Below are 24351 nucleotides of genomic sequence, written 5' to 3'. Positions count from 1 at the left end.
CTACATTTGGAGTATTGTGTCTAGTTTTGAGCCCTCCCCCGCACTACAGAAAGGATGTGGACAAATTGGAGAGTCCAGAGGAGGGCAACAAATTATTAGGGGGAGGGGTGGAGCACATGACCTATGAGGAGAAGCTGAGGGATCTAGGCTTGTTTAGTCTGCAGAAGAGAAGAATGGGGGGGGGAGGGGGGGGAGATTTGATAGCAGCCTTTAACTACCTGAAAGGGGGTCCCAGGGAGGATGGAGCTAGGCTATTCTCAGCAGTAGATGACAGAACTGGTCTCAAGCTGCAGTGGAAGAGGTCTAGGTTGGATAGTAGGAACAACTTTTTCACTAGGAGGGTGGTGAAACACAGAACTGGGTTACCTGGGAAGATGGTGGAATCTCCATCCTTATAGGTTTTTAAGATGCAGCTTAACAAAGCCCTGGCTGGGATGATTTAGTTGGGGTTGGTCCTGCTTTGAGCAGGGGGTTGGACTAGATGACCTCCTGAGGTCCCTTCCAACCCAAATCTTCTATGATTCTGTCTACCAGGTTTAAAAATTCCAAGAGAACCTTGGGTGAACTCTCTTGGCACGGGGTATTTTCCTGCTACTTACAGCTGTTTAGAATATTTAGGACAGCTGTGCTGTTTCATGCTAAGGAGATGAAACTTGTTAGTTAGAATCCAATCAATCTTTAGACAACAAAGATTTTTCCCCAGGTGCTTTCAGATCTAAAAAGTATTGTAAGAGCTACATATTATTAAATTGCTGTATTTCACTCCAAACATTTCAGCAAGGGCTCAAATCCATTAATCAGCTGAGGTACAACATTTTTAGATTCTGTAATAACAGTTTTAATAGTGTATTGTATTACAATAGCACCTAAACACCAGAAATCAGGCTCAGGTCTCCATTATGTTAGGAAAAATTTAAAGGGTCCTGCCCCAAATAATTCTCACCCTATGCTGTCACAATTTTTAAAAGTTGACAAATTATTTTATAAAAAACTTAACATGCTCCTGAAACATTTTTCAATTTTATCTGTAAATGGTTTCTACAGGATCACTTCTTATCAAATAAGAAATCTCCCATCCTGTCAAGATCTACAGTATCATTCCCATAGTAACCCCAGCAGAGACTACAACTAATGCTTTTCTAAACAAAATAGATTGAAGAAGACACTTTCCACAGAATACAGCGCCCAGAAGAAAAAAAGACCACCACACAGTCTTTAGAACATTATATTTCAAAAAAGACAATGATAAAAAAGTACAAACATTTTCATGAACAAAACAAAACAAAAAATAAAGCATGATCGTACACAGGACATTCCCAGCAATTGTTTCAGTGCAGTTTTTAATAAGCCTGCCTCAGTTACCTCTACAAATAAAATAATCTTAAGTACACTTCCTCTTGCTGATATGCAATGTGTCCTTTTAAATTTTTATAATTGGCTTATTTGTAATCCACTATAAGACTAGTATATTATGTTAAACAGAAGAATACAAAAATAGACCTGAAAGATCTAAGAATAAACATTTTGCATTCACTTGTCTCTATATACTTGCTTTCAAGGAGAATATTACATTTATATTTTTCTCATTGTAATTTAAAAGATGGCAGATACAAAGGAAATGTAGATGAAAAATATCCATTGGCATACTGACTGGACTTGAGACACTGTTAGTATTTTTATAGCATTTCTATTTATTAATTTGTAAAATCCCTTTAGAATCTTGAACAAATTTTTCTATATGTTGTGTCCTCTGTTGAGGAACAGTCAAATTTGCTGTCTATCAGGAACCAAAATGCCTGAATGATATTCTTTTCTATGTTTTACTAGAATTAAGAATATGTTATCAAAAGGAATGTGCATAGCTTTTAGCTCTGCACTTCATTTCTTTTGTTTGAAGGCACTGTATATGTTAAAGTCTGCTACAGAACAGTACTGGGTTCAGACAGATTGTACACATGTTATTTTGGTGCAATATCAATAATAAGATGGCAGCCTTTAAAACTTCCTCATAACAAAAGGTACCTATCCAGAAAAAATCTTTCATAACATAAGGTGTGTCAATTTGGGGCATAAGAAGTTGGTGTCATGTTATATTTTTTAAAAAGTCACAGTTATGCCTTGTAACCCATTTATATACAATTGCGACTATGTATTAAAGCACAACATTTTCTTTCTCTAAGACAGTACATGATTAATCAACACTTAATTTCCAAAGTTCCATGACTTCGGCTAAAGCATACTCATATGTATTTTTTTTTTAAATGCACCAGGAGATATTTAAAAAACCCAACTCAAACATTTATTTCACAGGATGTCTTCCACATCATAACTGAGAAATGGGCATGTCAATAAAAGCATGCTGGAAAACTAGGCACAAACCTATACTACCAAAAGATGCATCATAATCAAAGGTGCTAAAATTGATGGTGCTGAAATCCAGAAAACACTTCAAAATAAAGTCAGACATTTAAAAGCTATTCCTTTTAACAATTCTGAAGGAAATGTGTTCAACTAATGTGACGTCTGGATATAAGAGCAAATTTACTTTGAGAATATAGTTGCTTATTTAATATACTAGCTATTGAGTTCACATCTACCCATCTGCCTCTCAAAATATTCAGTATGGTTAATTACAGAAATATATTAAGTAGTAATACAAGCACTCAAGCATGCTTATTTTAAGGGTTTGTTCTGTTTATGTTTATCTCGTTATTTTTTCTGTACATTAAATAATTTCTATAGCATATTATATTGACTAGTAGATGTAAAGATCATTCCAACACAATTTTTCCTACAGCCTGCTTTCAACTATGTCAATCAAATCAGTAATTACCAGATATCTGCAAATTATTGGAATATCTACAAGTGTACTCACATTTTTCATTAAAGAATGGCCAAGGGCAAAACTTACTGCAGGGATTGCCATAAAAGAAAAAGTGCTAATGGCAAATAAACAAACACCTGCGCCACACCATCTGTTGGTAGATCCAGGAGGCAAACAAGTGGGTAGTGAGTTTAAATTAGTGTTTCTTGTTAGCATTCTTGCAAGAACACTATATAATAGACAATTTATCAATATACTGTTTTTTATTCTTCGAGGAGCAGAAGCAAGTCTTTGGTTCCTATATAACTGAATGATTGAGACAGTCAACAAAATAATCTCATTTTGGTCAACATTTAACTGATTTGTGTTGCATTAACAGAGAAAGTAAGTGGTTCAGTCTACTTCCTTACACTATATTAACTACAGCTGTATAAAAATACTAGGTAAAGATAGTGTTTATGAACAGGATGCTATTAGATAGCATAACAATATAGGCAAAGCCAAAGCACAATTAAGATTTAGGATGAATAAAAACAGAGGCTAGATATTCATGCATTTAATACCACAAAAATAGAGAATTATCTGGGACCTATCCTGATCAGTCCTAAGTATCCTCAATTTCACTGCAGGTCATGGAGTTGAGGGTGCTTAACACATTACAGGAAGTGCTCAGCACTTCACAGGATTAGGGCCTTAATATTTATGCTGATTAATATATTATGGGGGAGATTTTCAAAAGCACTCAGCACTGGCTTAACTCTGGACCCATTCATTGCTCCTATCATAATCAATGCAGCAGTTAGGCCAACACTGTGTGCTTTTAAAAATCCCATCCTACAAGGGTTAGAAATATATTTTGCTATCAATTCTTAAAACTTTAATATTGTCTTCCAATGAAGATACATTTTTGGCTCTTCTGATTCTTGAGGAATAAAAGTTCTGTTTACTAGGAATAAAAAAAGATGATACTACCAAACTGCGGTACACAGACTTGAACACATTGTTTTAGGCATAAAATCCCAGACATTGACACTAGTGGCATGTATGGAGACAATGAAAGTTAGAGTTCCTGTATATCATGATATGCAACAACCTTAAGATTTTTCCAAAATACACATGCAATATGCATAAACTATGATTTAGATGGCAAGCAGGGAATCATAGGATTTTGCCAGTAATAAGTAAAATTAAAATCTTTCTTCCTAGCAAGTTTACATGTGAAATTAATTCTTCTATACAAATATGCAGGAGGCCTAAAGCTCAAAACTCGTATAACAGTTTACAGTCATAGCTGGCCATCAATTATTGATAGTTCCATCATTTCACACAAGGTATAACCTTTGTTTAAACACAAATATTTACATTTGTTCTTTCATGCTACTGAACACAGAATGAAAACAATACACCTAAATACATACTGAAGCATAATTTACCATATTTAAAAAGCTATTTGAGCACATTAATTTACATCACATATTTACAAAACATATTCTTAAAAGGAAACAAAAAGCATTCATTTAAGTTAAGTTACTGTTTTTAACTATAAAATTTCCTGGGAGAAAAGGCCTCTCTCTTGGCTTCCAAACAAGCTACAGATCTGTTTTCCGCAGTATATATAGTTGAGTGGCTTAAGATAGAATATGGTGAAACAAGGCTTGAATATTTAGTAGTCCCATGCTGTAAACATTGAGTAGTAGCTGCTGGCATTTCTTTTCAGAACAGAATGCATGGCCACACGTGCAATCATCTTTCTTCTCTTCCCAAACATCCTTCATTAAATAGTCAAAAAGACCTAATATAAGGTCTTTTAATACAGTGTATTTAATTTGTTTTTTCCAGTGTTACAAGTTTGTATTCCAGGAGTGTAGCTTGCCACTCCACTTCCATCAATAGTCTTTAACAGGAGCTAGTGCTGGTATGAGGTTGACAGTAATATTTTTATACAATCTATTGATGAGAATTTTAGGAGTATATATTAAATTGTTCAACCCATCAATATACTGGCGCTCTCTGGAATACCTCAGGAGTTTATACCTGCAGGGCAGAGGGGAGAAGGAATGTGGAAAGAAGTTTGTAAAGAAACGTTAAATTGGTATAACTGTGTCAATTAAAAATAGGTCATTTAATTTGAAACTACCTATTTTCTGAGTTTAAACAACATTTTATAAAAACTCACTCTGGGAGCACTTTGTATAGACTAACATCAATTTTAAATGTATGAACTTTTGCAGTTTTACAAATTAGACGGACATTCAAGTACTTTTCTTATTCCTAGGAAAACTACACTGAGATTAACTACCCAATCACCACGTGATCGTGATTAATGCATATTAGTGTGCGCGATCCCAAATTAGTTTAAACTGATTTTCAGAAACATTAGATTTCTTCATATTTTCCAATGTAAGGCAGAGTTGAGGTTGTTTAAGTGCTTTAACTGTGCATTTCCATACCTTTAATTATTAAAAAAAATTAAATTTAACCTTAACTCTGAATTTCCTACGTTTACAAATGCTTATTTTTGTGATAGTTACAACATCTCTAATGTTTCATAATCTTAAATTATTGATATGTACACTGAACTTTAAGTCTTCCTTAATGCTGTCTGTTTTGGAATTTCCTTTTTTAATCTGAATTAAAAGCGTCATCCAGAGCACTAACAAGAAATTCAAAGACAATGCTATCATATGATATTTCTAATGCTCTGAACATATGCAATAGCAGCCTTAGACTATTTTCTAAATTTTAACTTTTAAGGCCAGATTCACTAGTATGATTCTCTCTGCCTGCTTTACATCACTGTGGAGCCAGAACATAGTGACCACTTCAATTAGGTTTACAACTACTTTACATCACCAGAACAAGACAGCGGAGATCAAAGGAAGAGAGTGGGGATGCAGAAAAGGGGAGGAAGTAGGTAGATGAAAGCAGGGATATGAACAGGCCTGGAGGAGAGAGTGTAGGGGAAGAGAGTCATGTTTAAGAGATGAAAGTGTACGAGAAACCCACCCTCAGGTTTTAGGGTTGGTCTACACTACAGAGTTTTGCTGACGAAAGTAAGCTTTTTGACAAAACAGTGTAGGTATATACACTGAAATGCTCCTCCCACCAATGTAACTCCCCAGCTATGTCAACGTAAGGTGCAGGGCTTGTAGTGGGTGTAGATACTGCATTCCTTACATCTTGTCAGCTGTCATTCTTGTCAATTTCACAGAATCATGAAATTGACAAGAAAGCTGGGCAGCTAGAGTCCAACTGACCCCTATTCCTCTGGAGCCTGTGGGGCAGCCTGACCCTCTTAGAGCAGTGGAAGTGCCCCTGGTGAGGACACACACCACCTACCCAAGGAGGGTAGTGTGGACAACAGCTACTGTTGTAATTAATGCGGTGGCTGTAAGTCGACTTAACAATGGTCAACTTCTCTTTGTAGTGTAGACAAGGCCTTAGTGTCTCTGTTCTCTAAGGCAGTGGTTCTCATCCAGGGGTACACATACCCCTGAGGGTACACAGAGGTATTCCAGGGGGTACATCAACTCACCTAGATATTTGCTTAGTTTTAGAACAGGCTACATAAAAAGCACTAGCAAAGTCAGTAGAAACGAAAATTTCATATGACTGGTTTATACTGCTCTATATACTATAAATTGAAATGTAAGTACAATGCTTATATTCCAATTGATTTATTTTATAATTATATGGTAAAAATAAGAAAGTCAGCCATTTTTCAGTAATAGTGCGCGGTGACACTTCTGTGTTTTTATGTGATTTTGTAAACAAGTAGTTTTTAAGTAAGATGTGACTTGGGGGTATGCAAAACAAATCAGCCTCCTGAAAGGGGCACAGTAGTCTGGAAAAGTTGTGCGCCACTGCTCTAAGGGTATGTCTACACTACAATTAAAAACCCGTGGCTGGCCCATGACACCCGACTTGGGCTCATGGGGCTTGGGCTGTGGCTCTGTTTAACAGCAGTATAAATGTTCTGGATCGGGCTGCAGACCGAACTCTGGGACCTTCCCACCTCATCAGCCCAAGTGTACATACCTACACTGCAATTAAACAGCCTTGCAGCCTGAGCCCCACAAGTCTCAGTCAGCTGGCATGGGCCAACCACATGTTTTTATTTATTATTTATTTATGTTATATATTATTTATTGATTATAGGTTTTAATTGCAGTGTAGACATACTCTTAGTAATCCCTCTGTATTCCTACCTCAGCTCCCCTGGCAGTGCTGCCCCACTACACAGCGTGGCCAAGCCAGCAGTGCCATGGGAAGCCTTTTAAACACTGATGCTCTAACTAGCATATAGCCATATAACTTCAAAGGAGCAGCAATAGCAGGTGCCAAGTAACTGACCAATGACAACTCATTACATGGGTTAGTCTCTCTCATGACACTGATTCAGTACTACAAGCAGTAATAGTGACCATGTGTGGAGGGGAAGGAACCAAACAAGTAGCATTTAAATTCAGAAAGGGGAACTATTGAAAAATGAGAAAGTTAGTTAAATAGAAATTAAAAGGTACAGTGCCGAAAGTGAAATTCTCTGCAAGCTGTATGGAAACTTTTTAAAGACACCATAAGAGAGGCTCAGTTTAAATGTATACCCCAAATTAAAAACATACAAACAAAAACATAAGAGGACCAAAAATGTGCCACCATGGCAAAACAAAGTAAAAGAAGCAGGAAGAGTCAAAAAGACATCCTTTTAAAAGTGGAAGTTAAATCCCATCGAGGAAAATAAAAAGGAGCATAAACTCTGACAAGTGTAAAAATATAACTAGGAAGGCCAGAAAAGAATTTGAAGAACAGCTAGCCAAAGAATCAAAAAGTAACCGTATAATTTTTTTAAAATGTATCAGAGGAAGGAAGGCTGCTAAACAACCAGTGGGGCCACTAGATGATCAAGATGCTAAATGAGCACTCAAGGAAGATAAGGCTATAATGAAGAAACTACATGAATTCTTTGCATCAGTCTTCACAATTCCCAAACCTGAGCCATTCTTTTCAGGTGACAAATCTGAGAAACTATCCCAGATGGAGGTGGCATTAGAGGTAGTTTAGGAACAAACTGATAAATTAAATAGTAGTAAGTCACCTGGACCAGATTGTATTCACCCAAGAATTCTGAAGGAACTCAAATGTGAAATTGCAGAACTACTAAATGTGGTATGTAACCTATCATTTAAATCAGCTTCTGTACCAGATGACTGGAGGATAGCTAATGTGACACCAATTTTTTTAAAATGGCTCCAGAGGCGATCCAGGCAATTACAGACTGGGAAGCCTAACTTCAGTACCTAAATTCTAGAAAGCCTAAATTCAGTACCTAAATTCTATGAGAGGATCAACAAGCATGTGGAAGTGTGATCCAGTGGATACAGTGTACTTAAATTTTCAGAAAGCCTTTGACAAGATCCCTCACCAAAGGCTCTTAAGCAAAGTAAGCAGTCATGGGATAAGAGGGAAGGTCCCCTCATGGATCAGTACCTGGTTAAAAGATAGAAAATAAATGGTAGGAATAAATGGTCAGTTTTCAGAATGGAAAGAGATAAATAGTAGTGTCCCCTAGGGATCTGTACTGGGACCAGTAATGTTCAACATATTCATAAATAATCTGGAAAAAGGGGTAAACAGTGAGGTGGTAAAATTTGCAGACGATATAAAAGATAGTTAAGTCCATAGCAGACTGTGAAGAGTTACAAAGGGATCTCACAAAACTGGGTAAGTGGGCAACAAAATGGCAGATGAAATTCAGTGTTGATAAATGCAAAGTACTGCACACTGGAAAACATAATCCCAGCTATACATATAAAATGATGGGGTCTAAAATTAGCTGTTACCATTCAGGAAAGAGATCTTGGAGTAATTGTGAATAGTTCTCTGAAAACATCCACTCAATGTGTAGCGTCAATCAAAAAAGCTAACAGGATGTTGGAAATCATTAGGAAAGGGATAAATAATGAAAGAGAAAATATCATATTGCCTCTTTATAAATCCATGGTATGCCCATATCTTGAATACCACCTGCAGATCTGGTCATCCCATGTCAAAAAAATATATCAGAATTGGAAAAGGTACAGAATACGGCAACTAAAATGATTAAGGGTATGGAAAAATGTCCATATATGAGGAGAGATTAATAAGAACGGGCACTTTTCAGCTTGGAAAAGAGATGACACTAAGGGGGGATATGACAGAGGTCTATAAAATCATGACTGGTGTGGAGAAAATAAATAAGGAAGTGTTTTACTCCTCATAACACAAGAACTAGGGGTCACCAAATGAAATTAATAAGCAGCAGGTTTAAAACAAACAAAATGAAGTATTTCTTCACAAACACAGAGTCAACTCATGAAACTCCTTGCCAGAGGATGTTGTGAAGGCCAAGGCTATAATGGGGTTCTAAAAGGAACTAGGTAAATTCATAGAGGATAGGTCCCTCAATGGCTATTAGCCGGATGGGCAGGGATTGCTGTTTGCCAGAAGCTGGGAATGGGCGATGAGATGGATGACTTGATGATTACATGTTCTGTTCATTCTTTCTGAAACATCTAGCATTGGCCACTGTTGAAAGACAGGATACTGGGCTAGATGAATGCATTGGTCTGACCCAATATGGCCATTGTTATGTAATTATATTTTTAATTGTAACATGAAAATTAACTTTAGATTATTTAATGCCACAAGACCCCTAATTAATAGTAACATGGGCTGTTTACTTAGCCTTATCTAAGGTCTATAATCATATATATTAATCATTAGCCTAGTTTAATTACAACTTTGTACCTCCAAGGTGTTCCTTATGCACAAAATTTTAATGATTTTTAATAATATGGAAAATTTGAAGAGTGTTATTTCATTGTTCAGAACTTCAGATTATCTGGGATAATAAAAGATGACACACTGCTAAATTTCTTAAAGAAACCATTCTTAATTAAACTCACTATTTAACAAAGGTATTTGTATGTTCTAAAAAGTAATTCAGTACTCAGAGAAAGTACGAAACATTGGTATTCTTCATACACGAGGGGGGAAAATCACTGCTTTATGTGCAAATCTGAAGTCAACATTAACTATGGAGCCACAATTAGTGTTTCCATAACAAACCATGTAAAGCTTTTTATGCATATACTCTCCAGAAGCTCAAAATTAACATCTCTTTTACTTCACTTATACAAGTACATTCATGTGAAAGACACTGTCAATTTAATCAAGCTTTTGCCAGCATTTTTAAAGCTGTTATTATAAGAAAGATATCAGATTGCTATAGCAAACAGGTTAGAGGAAAGTATTTTCTTTTCAGTTTAATTTCTACCTTTCACTGTTGTTTCCCTTATATGGTCAGTATCCCCTGTAACGTGAGTACCACACATCAACAATTGGGTGGTAAGGGAGGGGGGGATAAAAAACCAAACCAAAACAAACAAACAGGAAATTGTTATTGTAAAACCACAGAAATCAACAGGTGCTCCTAAAGTAGATCTCTCCTCTGAATTTACCAATTTTAAATATAAACTTGAAATCTAATCTATATGTCCCTTGAAAAATGGAGTGTACCAAAATAAAAAAGTCAAGATAGCACCTTAGAAGAGACTCTCAAAAGTTTAATAATAGTTCTGCTTTATTGTGTGTGCATGTGTGTGAGAATATGCTCATGGTGAAGTCTTCTGTATTCATTAGGTTTTAGTGTTTGAACGCATCATCTTTTTTCTTACCGTCCTAAAAATTGGACTTCACCTCTGTGATGATGAGGAATTGATTTGTACTTTCCTAGGTCCCCCTCTGGTCTTGTTACATTGTATCCAGCATAATGAACCCTACAGTACAATAATTAAAGATAAATGTATGAAGAAAAATGAATTTATTAAAAATACTATTTAGTGATTTTCAGCAAAAGTGAAAAAAATTGCATTTGTGTTCTGATCTTAAGAAACCAATTCTTCCATTTGCAGACATCCTTTCCAATAAAAGATACAACAGTGTGATATTTCTACTACACTTGGGGGAATTCTGTGCCAAAAAATTAAAAATTCTGCACATTTTGTCAAAATAATACAATATAATCATGCCAGTTTTGATTATTTTGGTTATTTATTTCAAAATACCTGTCATCAAGTGTGTCTGTAACAATACAGACAGCAAAAAAAAATCCCCCCAAGACTAAACAAACCCCTGCGTCCACATGGATCCTCACTGCAGGATCAAGGTATAAGTTACCCTAAGGCAGAGAGCAAATCAGTCAGTTGAGAGAATGCATCAGTTTAGTGGAGTCTGTTCCCAGTTTCTTCCCAGGGAGAGGTGAGGGTGCTCCCTGCTTCTCTGAGGGCAAACATACTCCAACACCCAATTAGCTGCTCTTAGCCCCCTACACTTCTTCAGCTTCCCCTCCCTCAGGATCCTGCCCCAGGGACTGTTGTCCCTCAGATGCTCCTCCCACGATCAATGCCCCCTCCCTCAGGTCACAGCCCTATGCCCTCACTTCTCCCTTCCCCTGGAGATTGTCTCCCGCTTTCCCACTCCACTGGTCCCCCTGGCTCCAAACATCCCCACCACCACTGTGGAGCTTCCATTCCCCCACCACCACTGGGGACCCTGTGTTCCCCCTCCCCCTGGCTATGGGGTATCCTATGCTCCCCCCATCACCAATAGGGACCCTGTGCTCCTTCCTCCCACCTTGACTGACCCCTTCCTTACCTGCCCCATCCCCAGAGGCCATAGCGCAGCAGAAGAAACTGCACCTGGGAGCCTCGCACACATGCCAAGTCCCTTTCCCCCAGGCAATGATTTGTGTCTCTCTCAGCTACTCCCTACGCCTGAACCAACGTGGCCGCTTGGGACCGTTGCCAAGGAGGAGTGTTTGACCCATCTTGCAGCTTCCCTTTGCTTCCCCACCAGAATGTATTATTCTGAGGGGAAAAAATATAATCTGCTGGAGACATAAATTCCACGCATGCGCAGTGGTGTAGAATTCCCTCAGGAGCAATACACAGAGACAATAGTAAACAGGCCCCTGTTCCAAGCAGTTTACAACCTGCTTCATAAAGCAAAGTAAGAGATGCTAAAGAGTGGGAGGATATGGAAATAAGAAGGGCTACAAGAGAAGAAACATGGGAAATACTTTTGTTACATAAGACTGTTCCTTTTAGAACTAAGTAGCTGTTATTTTTAGGATTATATGTAAACAACTAATGAAAATAACTGTTTTATAGTTTGTTTACTGTGAGCATTTAATATTTTTATAGTCAATTTCACTGTTCTGTTGATGGTCAACTACAATTCTGTGTCATGGAATAGTATGATGTCACTCATACGCTGCTCATGGACATGGAAGCAATTTATGTGCAAGTTCTTCCCCAGACTCTGCAAGCAGGTTTCTAGTAGTAAGAGCAGCAGCAAAACTGGTAATAAAAAAAAAAGCACATTCACAGAGAAAAGAGAAGAGCCCAAATATGCTTTGTGTTGATGCTCTTGTAACACACATACTTAATAGGGAGATATGTCTGTAAGAGGTCTAAGGATGTGGGGTAGGTGGGTGGAAAGAAGGAATGAATGGTGTCTGGTTCATTATTGCTAGGCATATGCACAGTCAGCATTCATATCCAGAATTTTCTGGAACTGGATGTGGTAGTTTTGGGCATGCTTAATAGGCTTCCTGTAGCTGGACTAAAACTCCATTGAGGCAGGGCAAGTAATAAAGGCAGCTGTGTGGTGGTTGTTAGAAGCTCACCCGTAGGAGCAGAAAGCAGGCTGTTTTCCTCTAATTCTGAAGCATTTTGCAGGAGATTGGTGACATTGTTAACTTTCCAACAGGGAAGCACCAGCAGTGTTAGTTACAGAAAGGCAAAATTCGGAATGAAAACTGATTTTTAAAATTTTTAATTAAAATTAATTAATTTTTAATTGTATATTTTGAATGTTATTTGATTTTAGTAAATTGTCTTATCTGGCATTATTCATCAACTCTTTTCTTATTTAAGTGGGCTGATACAGAAAGAGCCATATATTTTCCTATTCTCGCGTTCTCTATTTTTTAACAGTTATTCATTTACATAATTAATTAATACAGATTGCTTGTTTAATTAGTTAACTGACTAGCTATTTGAGTGAATCCACAGTCCAGCAGAGGAGAAAGAATCTGCATGGGTTCCAACTGGTGATTTCTGTGAGCAAGACTCAGGAGACTATATGGAGTCAATGAACAAGGACTGCAATTGAAACTCAGGTGAACTCAACCTAAGCTTTTGGACCTCTCAGGAATTTCTCACTGCCCTTCTGGGGGGACTAACCTTTCGAGATTTAATTTATGTATAATTATGAAGATAATGCATGTGGATTATGAAGTAGTCTTGTCATTTAGTAGAAATTAAGCTATTGTTATTATGTTGCTTCATTATTATAAAAGTTTATAAAGATGGTACTAAAGAATTAAGCTAATTTCTCCCATTCTTTTTTAACTTGATTGGGTGTGTGTAGTGGGGGTGGACCTTGTGCAATCCCTGCTCAAAATCCTCAACAACAGAATTCTGGGTCTCCATGTGCTTTTCTGTAGGAGCTGTGTTGAAGCACCAGGAGAGGAGCGGTGAGTTCTAGCCCTCTCAAAGATTACACTACCAGGCCCACCCAAAAGAGCCTTTTAAACATCACCAGGCCAAGCAGAAAACTCTTCATAGATATTTCTTTAAAATTTCAGAACATACTATTTAAGTAAAGGGCGTTAAATAACTCATTTAAGCACTTCTTAAAATCTAAGGGGCAGACTTTCAGATCTTCAGGGCAAAGACCGCCTTTCTTTATAAAGCACACCAAGTACACCATCAATGCAATAATAACGAATTAACACCTTTTTTTTTTTTTTTTTTGGTGGTATTAACACTATAAAGAGACAATAAGCACCTGCTTACTCAAGGTTTTCTGCAAACTTTTAACTTCAGTATTTTAACAGTGAAAAAATTTGAACATCACAGTTCAAGAGCTCATGTCTTACATGATGTACTATAAATACTCACCTGTTCCAAAGATCGTCATCTTCTCCACCCCACCCCCAGAAAGCATTTGGAAAACCGTTGATCTTTTTGAATTGTTCCACTGTCAGTCCACTTACACCACCAAAGAATTCATTGTACGGAAGACTGAAAATGATAGCAAGTAAATTTTATTCTATTGACTGAATTTAGATAAGTAAAAATCATATTTGAACAACTGCTTCCATATCTTGCGCAAAAAACAAACAAACAAAAAAACCCCACTAGTGTGTGGGTAGATATTCAATATACTTATTAGGAAAAATGTTTTATAGATCTTTTATAATGAAAGCTGGTATTAGCAAAGAACGTGGAAACTGAATATTTGTAATAAGGGGTATGATTCACATAACAGACAAGAGCAGGCAATATATCAAATTAGTATCCCATGAAACAGCAGCTTACCCCAGGCTTGTAGCTGGTTTTAGAAAGAAGACTGACTTACAGGTGAAGAAACTGTAAAACAAAGCTTTCAAAATGTGGTATTTTGACATTATTGAGTTGAAAAAGTTCTCTTCACCTGAGTCAACAGTAAAAGCTCTGATATATAAGTAATATTTCCAATCCATTAATGTATTCTACAAAACAGGGAATATTCAAAACTCAAACAATTTAATACCTTATAGTGGCCTACTCTGGAGTATTTTTAAAAGTAATGGAAATCCTCCTTTGTTTCAGTTTTGGGAGAGCACAACTGACCACATTCAAGATTATTTTAATCCTTTTTGCACCAAGAGAATTTGTTTCTTGACAATAAATGCATTTTGACTGCCAATACACTAGTGTTAAGTAATAAGCAGATGGCCAGCATGTACAGCCACTACTGCTATATAGTAAAATTACCATGGTCAGTTACAACTCCTAAAACTTAAGGAGTAATTTCTTGATTCCAAACATTGCATGCACAGCGAAAGATCATTAGCATGGATGTTCCCTTTAACCCCTTGCCTCCCACAGATACTGGACAGATCATTCCATCTCCCAGTAGTTATCAGAGAGGGAGGAAATTTCAAAGGATCCTCTTTCAGAAATGTCTGACAACTTCATCCGATCAGAATAGCCAAGTTTGCTCCCCAAGGGGCTCCTCCAAAACATGGATCCCTAAGGACGTGAGGACCATCTGCAAGGAGGCCCAGAGCCCCTGCAACAGGACCCCACTGGTATTGTGCTAACAAGGCTTCCTTCTAGCCATAGCTGCCTTTAGGATGCTGTGGAAAAGGGAGTTGCTTGACAGAAATGATAGTATAGCCCTAGCTCTAATATTGCTAATGTGGGAGCAAAGAATGGATGGTAAGTGGACAACTATTATCCCCACTTACCAATGAAGGAACAGACAGAAAAGTAAAATGGACTCAATCTCCTTTTTGACAAACTGAATTCCAAACACAGCAAACACGCGCACACAGATATATAGAGAAACAAATTACAAAATTATCTGGAGCAATTAGAACAGTGAGAGTTGCAGGCAAAAGTAGACATTCAGAATTAATACATGTAAAGGAAAAACATCACCAATACAAAATTGCGGGGGAAGGAGTATAATCAAGCAGCAGCACCCATTGCATTAAAGCTTAATACTGCCTGAATACGAGATGGGAAGCAATCTATGAGGTGAGGAGAAATCTTTAATTTAAGAAATGATCCACAAAATTAAAATATGAGAACCTCTGTACAAAATAGTACATTCATGCAAAGCTGAAGTGGGAAACATTTCCCACAATATTGCCAGCACTGTCTTCTCCTACTCCAATATAGTGATATTACAGTGATGGTAAGGGACATCTAAATCAAGCACACACTGGAAGGAAATAAGTGCTGAAACCTCATTACAACAGTTATGTAGATGAAAAGAGCTATTTTAGAAGCCAATATTAAAAGTTTATGAAAGCAATAGAGATCTTTTTGAGAGGTGTGATTATAGTTTTGACACCACGATCAGAGAAATGAACACAAAACCAACATTCAGAATATTTCTACAATGTAGCTTTTCCACACAAGTAGCTATAAATTATCAAGAGCAGCTTGCCTTCATTGCCACATATATGTATATAACTATGTAGTAACAAAGAGGGTATTAAAGGAGGTAGTGTCTTTACACTAGTAGCTTCTCAAATGCAAAAACTAAACTTTCTCTTCTGTTCTTCCTTTTATGATTCTGTGAGTTAATAGCTTGTACAACATTTACGGTAAGAAAATAGCATATCTGTTGATTAAAATCTTACATTTTTGTAGGTTGTATACTAGCTACTGCAAAAATTTCCACAAACTTAATGTGCACATTCAAAAGATATTTCTGCATCTTTTAAGACAGGATAGTTAAACTGAATTACTTACATGTACATGTATTTGTCCAGCTTTGCTGCAAAATGACGTGGCATCTCTCCACATCCATAATAATTTCGGTCATTTTCAGGTAAATGATCCACATCATGAAAAATTACACAGTCCCAGGAAACATCCTTCATTGCCTCTTTGAAGCCAACATTGAAGAGCATTGCACGGTTAAAAGGTTGTTTACCACTCTTTATAGGAAAACAAAGGAGAAATTCCATGACGCAAGAGCAAGTAGACAGTACTTTGATATACAGGACATTTACCAGCCCTCTCTCCCTGCCCTGCTAGAAAGAAAAAGATGTGTTAATACCAAGGCTTGTTATGCTTCCATTTAATCACAGCAGCAGCAAGAATAACAGTAATTTTACCAACTCCATTTTTGTGCAATTAAAGAAAAATCCTCACTCTAGAATCCCTGCCCTTGAAAAGCAAGAACTTAAAACTTCTATTTAGTTTACATTGTATCATATTAGTTGTATCATATTAATCATAAGCACCAGTACAATAAGGATCATTGATACTCAACTGCAGCTTGTTTTATGCTGAAATAGAAATTCACTACCAAATCACTATGCAATATCAAAGTTTCAAACAATGTATCATCACTTAAAAATGTATTTTGGTAAAACAAAGCATACAGTATTTATGAATTTCAACTAATATGAAAGCTAATATTTTGCTACGTTAACAGTAAGTTAAACTTGTGACAGGACGCATGTTCATAGCCAGACAAAATCTTGTTTGATGAAAATTAAAAAAGGTTTTTAATAAAATTAACATAATTTAATCTCTTATTAAACCAAAAATGGAATTTTAAGAGAAGCTACCTGAAGACTGAATAAAATTAATTTACAAGATTTTTTCATATCATAAAATTATCACGTAATTAGATCTTAAAAGCACCATACCCTCATTCTCCTTATTCTTTTTCCATTAAAGACTGAATGTAAGTATGTGAAAGATGCCAGAATACACTGCCCTGGAAACCTAAATCCTGTAATTAATGTATAGAGCAGCTATGCATATAATACTGCCAACAGCAAAGCAAATTCCTCACAAACTACTCCATTAATATGCCATAACCCTGTTTTGAAGGAGTATCGTCTTCAGGGGGTCATTCTCCACATCAATTTAGTTCTATGCATTTCTGATGAAACTACCTATCAGGGTACTAGTTAGTACCATTTGTAATGTGACCACCTGTTCAATAAGAACTAGACTGAGCCCACCAACTCATTTCATGACAGCCAAATGAACAGCCTTCAAATGATAACTAATTTTGGTAACTTCTGATTCTGTAGATACTAATATACAGTCTAGAAGTGTTAAGCTGTATAGTCCTTTATTAGCCCCTGCTAATATTCCCTTTGCAAATATCAATTTTTATAGTTGCAATTAATGGTTTCTCACTAGAAGCCCTAACTTTGTATACAATAGATTCAATAAGCTATAAAAATATCACCATATATTTTAACAAATATCACTGACCACCAATAAATCTCAGAAAGGAGTTGAGGGTTTTTTTTTTACTTAATGGATTAGATTAACTGGTAACCGACTAAATGTTTAGGTTCAGAAGTTGAGATTTCCTGATTCACCAGAATATTCAATAGCAATGTCAGACTCCAATCAGCGAGGAAGTTTCAAGGGGTTAATTTCGAAATACTATTCTAATTCAAGACTCACCTGTTCAACAACATAAAAAGCAAATTCCAACCGTTGCTTCTGTAACATAGGTATCAGGTGCCGGAAAAAAATTGGAAGATGTTCATGACGATTGCGAAAGGGAATGAGGATTGCCACCTGCAAAAAACAAGTCAACTTATAACGTAAACATTAAGATAATATGATTATTTTAAAATCCTAATGCTCCCCTGGAAAGCAGCTAAGTAAGGCAGTACTTTTTACATACAAAATTATGATGCATTTGACTTTAAGGGGTAATGTTGAAGTGCAATCACAGAAGTTTATCTTAAGCAATTTAACGAACCAAAGGATTGAACATACTTAGAAGACTGACCACTGAATAACGCAATACCTTAAAGACTACATTCATCGTTCTTATGAGCAAATGTTCCTATCATGAGAATACACACAGATTAGAACACTGAAATAATGAATTCACGTTTATATTAAAATGCCTACACTAATACCAACACTTTCCTTAACTTCTCTGCAAACATGTTTTCAACTACTGGAACTCTGCGAAGTTTCATGACAATATTTAATCTACCCTTCTTGAATCAAATCACGAGCATAAAGATCTAAATTTCTAAGAGAATGGATGCTTGTTGTTTTCAAATATTGTTATAAGCAGGAAAATAATTAGCAGAAAGCAGATCAGTAAGGAAATTTGTCTCACCTTCCATCGTGGTTTACAATCTTTTGGTTTCCAATGACCCCCTGGTTCAATGTCTAAATCCTTGGAAAATACATCCTGAATCTCATCAAAACTAATTTCACTCATGTTGACACTGATAAGGCCTCCTAATGTATTGAGAAATATGAAAAATATTTATTCATTTTAATTAAGATGTATAGGTCTAACCGTGTTTTTTATTTACTCCACCATAGATTAGATAAGTAATCCAAGAAATGGTTATTTCCATTACCTAGTGGTAAAAGAGTCCTAGTTCTGATGCATTTCTTCCAGAATATTTAGTGTGCATAGAAATGGATTTTAGTTTTTTCCCAAAGAAATAAATAACATTCCTCTGCAAAAGCCTGTAAAAGAATCCTGTAATTTTGTTTTTATAGAATATTCTACAATAGTTAAAATACAAGCTAAAACTCATCAATATTGATACATTTTATCCAAATCTTGCAGCAAGACATTTAGTAGATAACATAAACTTATTATAAGAGTGTCTTCTTATAATAAAGAATCGCCCACTCTAGAAGTCACAGTAGTTAGTTAACTGTGCCCATACTACCAGAGACAGAGGCACTAATCTGATACTCAAATTCCAGGTACCTTCACAGCTCCTCTTACATAAAAATGGAGAAGAACATAACATCTCTATTCACTAAACTTCCAAAGCTTTAAACCTCAATAATTAAAAACCATATAAAAGTATGTGCTATGGGGGGGGAGGGGGGGCGCAGGGGCATATAAAGACTCTTCTTGTTACAAGAAGACATTTACAGTAAACCAAAATTGTCTAATCTCTCCATACATTTTTAATCCTATAGTCTGGATCATCATAACTGACGAAAAGTAGTAAGCAACACATTCAGCAAAAGAGAAAAAGCAGAATAAAGTAAGACAAATTAAGGGACAGTAGCAGACTAAGACTCAGAAACAAAAGGTAAAACAATCTGATGAAACTGCTGAATCTATTTTGGAGTGTCTGGTGACGGTGTTGAGAGATATCCACTCTGCAGATCTCTCTGTGCTCAACATCTGGAGACAGGTGTTGAATATGCTCAACGACTCGAAGATTGTGTCTTTCTAACTCTTATGTTTCTGACATGTAATCATCTCTGGATTATATTAGATTTTTCTGGGCCGTTCTTGTCTGCATAGAAGATAAACAGATCATCAGATTTTTCAAATGACACTGTCCTGTCAAGGTAGAACTTGACGGCCATGCAGACATCCAAACTGTGCCAGCTGATTACTCGAGGATGAGTGTGTTCAGGACAAGGTGAAACAAAATGTCTTGAATAAAAAAACTATACTTGAAGTAGGAAATCTGGGGGGAAACTGCAGAAATGGCTTTTTGACTGACACTGCATTTAATTCACTAATCCTTCTGGCTGAAATAATTGCAAGACAGCAACATTGATAAAGAGGAACCATAGTGATAAAGCAGCAAACAACTGCTCCATATCCTGGTTCAGTTTCAGCTAGAAGTGGAAGTTAGCAGGACAATTACTTTAAGAAATCTGAAGATGCAAGGGGGAAATAACAGATGGTCTTTACCACATGAAACTCTTATGAACCTTCAGTGCAGTTAAGAACACAGAAGGCTGAGACTCAATACTCTACTTTAGGCAAAAAAAAATTTAAGACAGGTTTTGGTGGAGGCTGATTTACTTATTCAGGTTATATTGTGCTTCCCCAAAACATTTTCCAGATGTGGTAATAAGCTCCAGGTGATCTCCTTCAGTCCAAGGAGAATTCCACACCTACCAACTGGTCCAACTAACCAAAAACCATATTATTCCTCTCAAGTACCATGCGATCAACTGGAATTTGTCTGCATATTGCCATTTCATTGAATGCTGCATCAGCAGCTCTTCTGTCATGAGTAACTACCAGGAAGGATACAGAGACATATTTAGGAGGGAGAACCAGGGCTTACAGGGTCTCTAGGGAAGTATAAGGATTACCTTCATTCTATCTTTCACCACTTTCTGGACCCTGTATGTGTGAAGTGGTAGTGGAAAAGCAGGGTATACAATCAGGTGTCTTAATCCACAGAAGGAGAAAACATCTTTTCTCCAAACTTATTTCTTCCAATGTCTGAAGCAAAAGAGATCCAATTTCTTCTAATGGACACAAACAAGTCAATTTTTGGAGTGCTTCACTGTAGTAAGACTGATTGCAGAAACTTAATGTTCAGTTCCCACTCCTTCAGAGAGAGAGCGAACATACAGGGATTGGCTAGAATACTTGCATGTTGAGTTTTCCTCAATACTCTTAGGTTCCGTTGATACTGCTGTGCTTCTATTAAAGTGACTAATTTGTGTTCTATTTACTATCCAAGCATTGCTTAGATTTTTGCTGACAATTTATTTTTTGCACTTCTCATATCTTGGACGCTGAATGAAAGATTTCTTACTGATAGTCTCCTTTCAGCTAGCAGCATTTCCCACAATTCTGAGACATCTGGGCTGCTCTTCTGCACACTGCAGCTCATGGAAACAGTCCAAAGTTGCACCAATGTGTGCACTGGCCACAACCTCCTGCTTCTACTTGCTGCCAAATCAATCATTCCAGAGATCTGTAGAATTCATAGAAAGATTAATAACTTCAATGGGAACACAACAACTATGTATAATTGGTATACAGCTGAATCATAATGATCCAACAAAAAGAAAATATTTGACCCTTTGGCATAATACCAATCCAGGGTGGGTAGAATTGTGGGAGATGCTGATAATAGAAAGGAAATTGTCAGTAACAAATCTTGCTTTCTGCAGCTCAGCATCCCCCACAATTCTGAAGTATATAAGTAGTAGCAAGCAGTGAAAAGAAGGCAGGTGGGCAAGGTAAGAAATACAGTATTAAAACCAAAAAGGACAAGACAAAAGGAAACCTCACTTTTTTGTAAGAGTTGCTCAGAAGACATCATTTTGGGGCCAAAATGACTGCTGATGACAAAAAGTTCCCTTTATAGCATTTAATGAAGGTCTTGGCTCACAGCCACATGGTTGCTCTGCAGATCTCTGATGTGTAAGCTCTTACTTGTTCCACCCATGAGGCAGCTACAGAGATCTGGAAGAGTGTGCCTTTACACCCCCTCTCCCCCCAGGGTAGACCGCCTTGTAAACCTCAAAAATACAGATTTTAATCCATCTAGTGATCGATTATATGAAAACTGTGAATCCTTGATATTTAGATTGGAAGGATATGAAAAGGTCATCGGACCTATTTATGGATTCAATGCAACTGACGTAGATTTTTAAATGTCAGAAAAGTGCTTCGGTGTGCCACTCCTCTGTCAGATGTTGCCGCTTCAGACAGAATGATGACTTTTCCCAGGAAGAAAAGACTTTGGAGTACCACCTTGTCAGGAAACACAGAATAAGGTTCTTGCATGGATAATGCTTCCCATTCTGATATCAGTCTATCAAATGTGATACTGACCAAAAAAAATCCAGGATTTTATGGACAGGAAGAAGGCCGTTATTCAAGTAAAGTGCTCAGAGGGTTGATCTGTTAGTCTTCAAAACCAATGGTAGATCTCATTTTGGGAAAACTGACCTGACTGTTGATTTGACCAGACTGACAACTCTGAGGAATCTGGGGGTTCTCTGCCAAAGATCCCACAGACCCCATGAAAAGGACACAGCTAAGAACAAAAACTCAAACTTGACATGCTGTGGTGTTGTAAACTGAAGACCCTTATCTATGCCTTCCTGGAGAAAGAACAAAATGGTTAGAATCCCCCGATTCCTGGGATCCACACTGTTGTGTTGGCACCAGTCACTGAACCTGGACCAGATAGAACAGTATGCCTTTAGAATCAAGGCTCTCCTGGATGCTAGCAAGGTCTTGATAACTTTGGAAAATGCATCCAGAATTGCTAAGGCTTCCTTTCAATAACCAGGCTGTCAGCTGAAGACAGCCTGGATCTAGATGGACTGGGTCTTGGGACAGGACATAGGCTCTAAGATAACTGTAGGGAAGGTTCCACTGTCAGGTCTTAGGTTGGAAAGGAGTTATCAATATGACTTTCACCTGATTCCTTTTTATTTTCTGAATCACTTTCCCTAGAAGGGGAAAAGGTGATAATGCATGAAGTAGACCCTGTGGCTATCTGTGCAAAAGAGTATCAATTCCCATGGACTCAGGACCCATCTCCCTCGTGAAGTACCTCAGCCTTTTTCTGTTCCTGCAGCTCACGAACAAAGCAGCTGAAGGAAGTCTGACCATCCTCGAGATCAGTCTAAAGAGCTCCTGATACAGTCACCACTCCAGATTGTTGAACTTGCGCATGTTGAGCCAATCTGCCTTCTGGATAATGTAGCTTTTACGTAGCTCACTGCGAGGGACAGGAGAGACTGCTCTACCCATTTAATTATTTCCGTCACTTCTGTGTGTACCATTGGGCTTCTTGCCCCTCCTTTGTTGTTTATGTATGTGACTGTAGTTGTGTGGTCTGACTGAACGAGGATGTGATTTCCCTCCAGCGAGATCCAAACTTTCACAGATCTAGCTGGACTGCTCTGAATTCTAGAAGGTGCATGCTGTGTCTGTCTTTCTCTCCAGGATCAAGGTTCCCTGGTTGGTCTGAAAACCAGATGAGCACTCCAGCCCTCCAGTAATGCATTGGTAGTAAAGACAAAAGGATCTCAAAAGGTACATAGGCAGGCCTTTGTAGACATTCCCATGGACAGTCTACCACTCTATGGAACTGAGTATCTGGATTGAGACTTGCACTTGATCTTTCTTGTGTTCCAGGGAGTGGCTCCAAATTCTCAGGAGGAGGCACCTTATGTGTGATCTTGCCCATAAAGTAATTCCTATACACAATACCAGGAGGCCCAGAAGCTGAAGACACTGTGCTATAGTAGGACACTCACAGTTTTAGAATAAACTGTTAAGATCCTGGATCTTCTGGAACTTTTGGAGTGTCAGATAGATTTTTGCTATCAGGATTTCTGTCTCCACTCCCAGGTGAGAGATGCTGGTTGAAGGAATCAGGGAGCAATCTTTGATTTTGATGATGAAGCCATGGGTTTTTCATGGGTCCAGACTCAGAGCTGTGGCTTTGTGCACCTTGGCTTGGGAAAGGATGTGGTCAAGGAAGGGGTATAGGTGGATATCATGTGCCCTAAGCCTGGCTATGATCACTACCGGCACCTCTGTAAAGATACTGAAGACAGTCCGAAGGGCAACATCTGGTTCTGGTAATGCTTCCTTCATAAGTGAATCTCAGGAGTCTATAGTGACATGACCTAATGGGGATATGAAGATAGGCATCCACCAGATACACTGACATCAGGGAGTCTCCTTGAGATAAAAAAGACAGTGTTGAGGCCAAGGTCTTCATTCAGTACTTCGTCTTTCTCATCCATATATTGAGCCTCTCGAGGTAGAGGATGGCTCTCAGCCCCCACCCTGGTGCTCTTTTGGACTACGCAGAAGATGGATTAAAATTCTAAGAATCTCCTTTCTGAGGGCACACTTTCTAATATTCTTACTTCCAGATGAGAAATCTCATTCTGGATCAACTCATGTTTTGCAGGGACCTGGATGAAGAAAGGATGAGATGGAGCCCTTAGCTAAATGGAGTATTTCAGCTCACTACATCTCTCACCCACTTGTCCACTGTGGATGCATACCACTGCTCTGTGAAGTGAGAAATTCTGTCTCCTAGCTTCATACTCCTCATCGCTGGAGAAGATGGTGGAAATGGGATCCTCCTGACTGAACTGCACTGGGGAAGTGTCGAGTCCCATACAATGGTGGTAGTGGGGAGGATGCTAAGAATTCTCTCT

General features: G+C 37.7%; 1 protein-coding gene across 2 annotated transcripts in view; it reads right to left on the bottom strand.

The window, feature by feature from the left end:
• Nucleotides 1–1209: 1209 nt before the first annotated feature.
• Nucleotides 1210–24351, bottom strand: part of B4GALT6 (beta-1,4-galactosyltransferase 6) — a 55206-nt gene continuing 32064 nt past the window's right edge. For both annotated transcript variants that reach the window (XM_067546235.1, XM_067546244.1), the window contains 6 exons: nt 18542–18666; nt 17866–17982; nt 16180–16367; nt 13831–13953; nt 10540–10641; nt 1210–4858 (listed from right to left, as the gene is read on the bottom strand). In XM_067546235.1, the coding sequence (XP_067402336.1) occupies nt 4711–4858; nt 10540–10641; nt 13831–13953; nt 16180–16367; nt 17866–17982; nt 18542–18666 (803 nt within the window). In that variant the 3' untranslated portion in view covers nt 1210–4710. The remainder of the gene's footprint in view (nt 4859–10539; nt 10642–13830; nt 13954–16179; nt 16368–17865; nt 17983–18541; nt 18667–24351) is intronic.

The sequence above is a fragment of the Emydura macquarii genome, unplaced genomic scaffold (assembly GCF_026122565.2).
Source record: "Emydura macquarii macquarii isolate MOO-44397 ecotype Brisbane River unplaced genomic scaffold, CSIRO-AGI_Emac_v2 contig_212, whole genome shotgun sequence".
NCBI classification, from domain to species: domain Eukaryota; kingdom Metazoa; phylum Chordata; order Testudines; family Chelidae; genus Emydura; species Emydura macquarii.
This window is presented reverse-complemented; position numbering and strand designations above follow the sequence as displayed.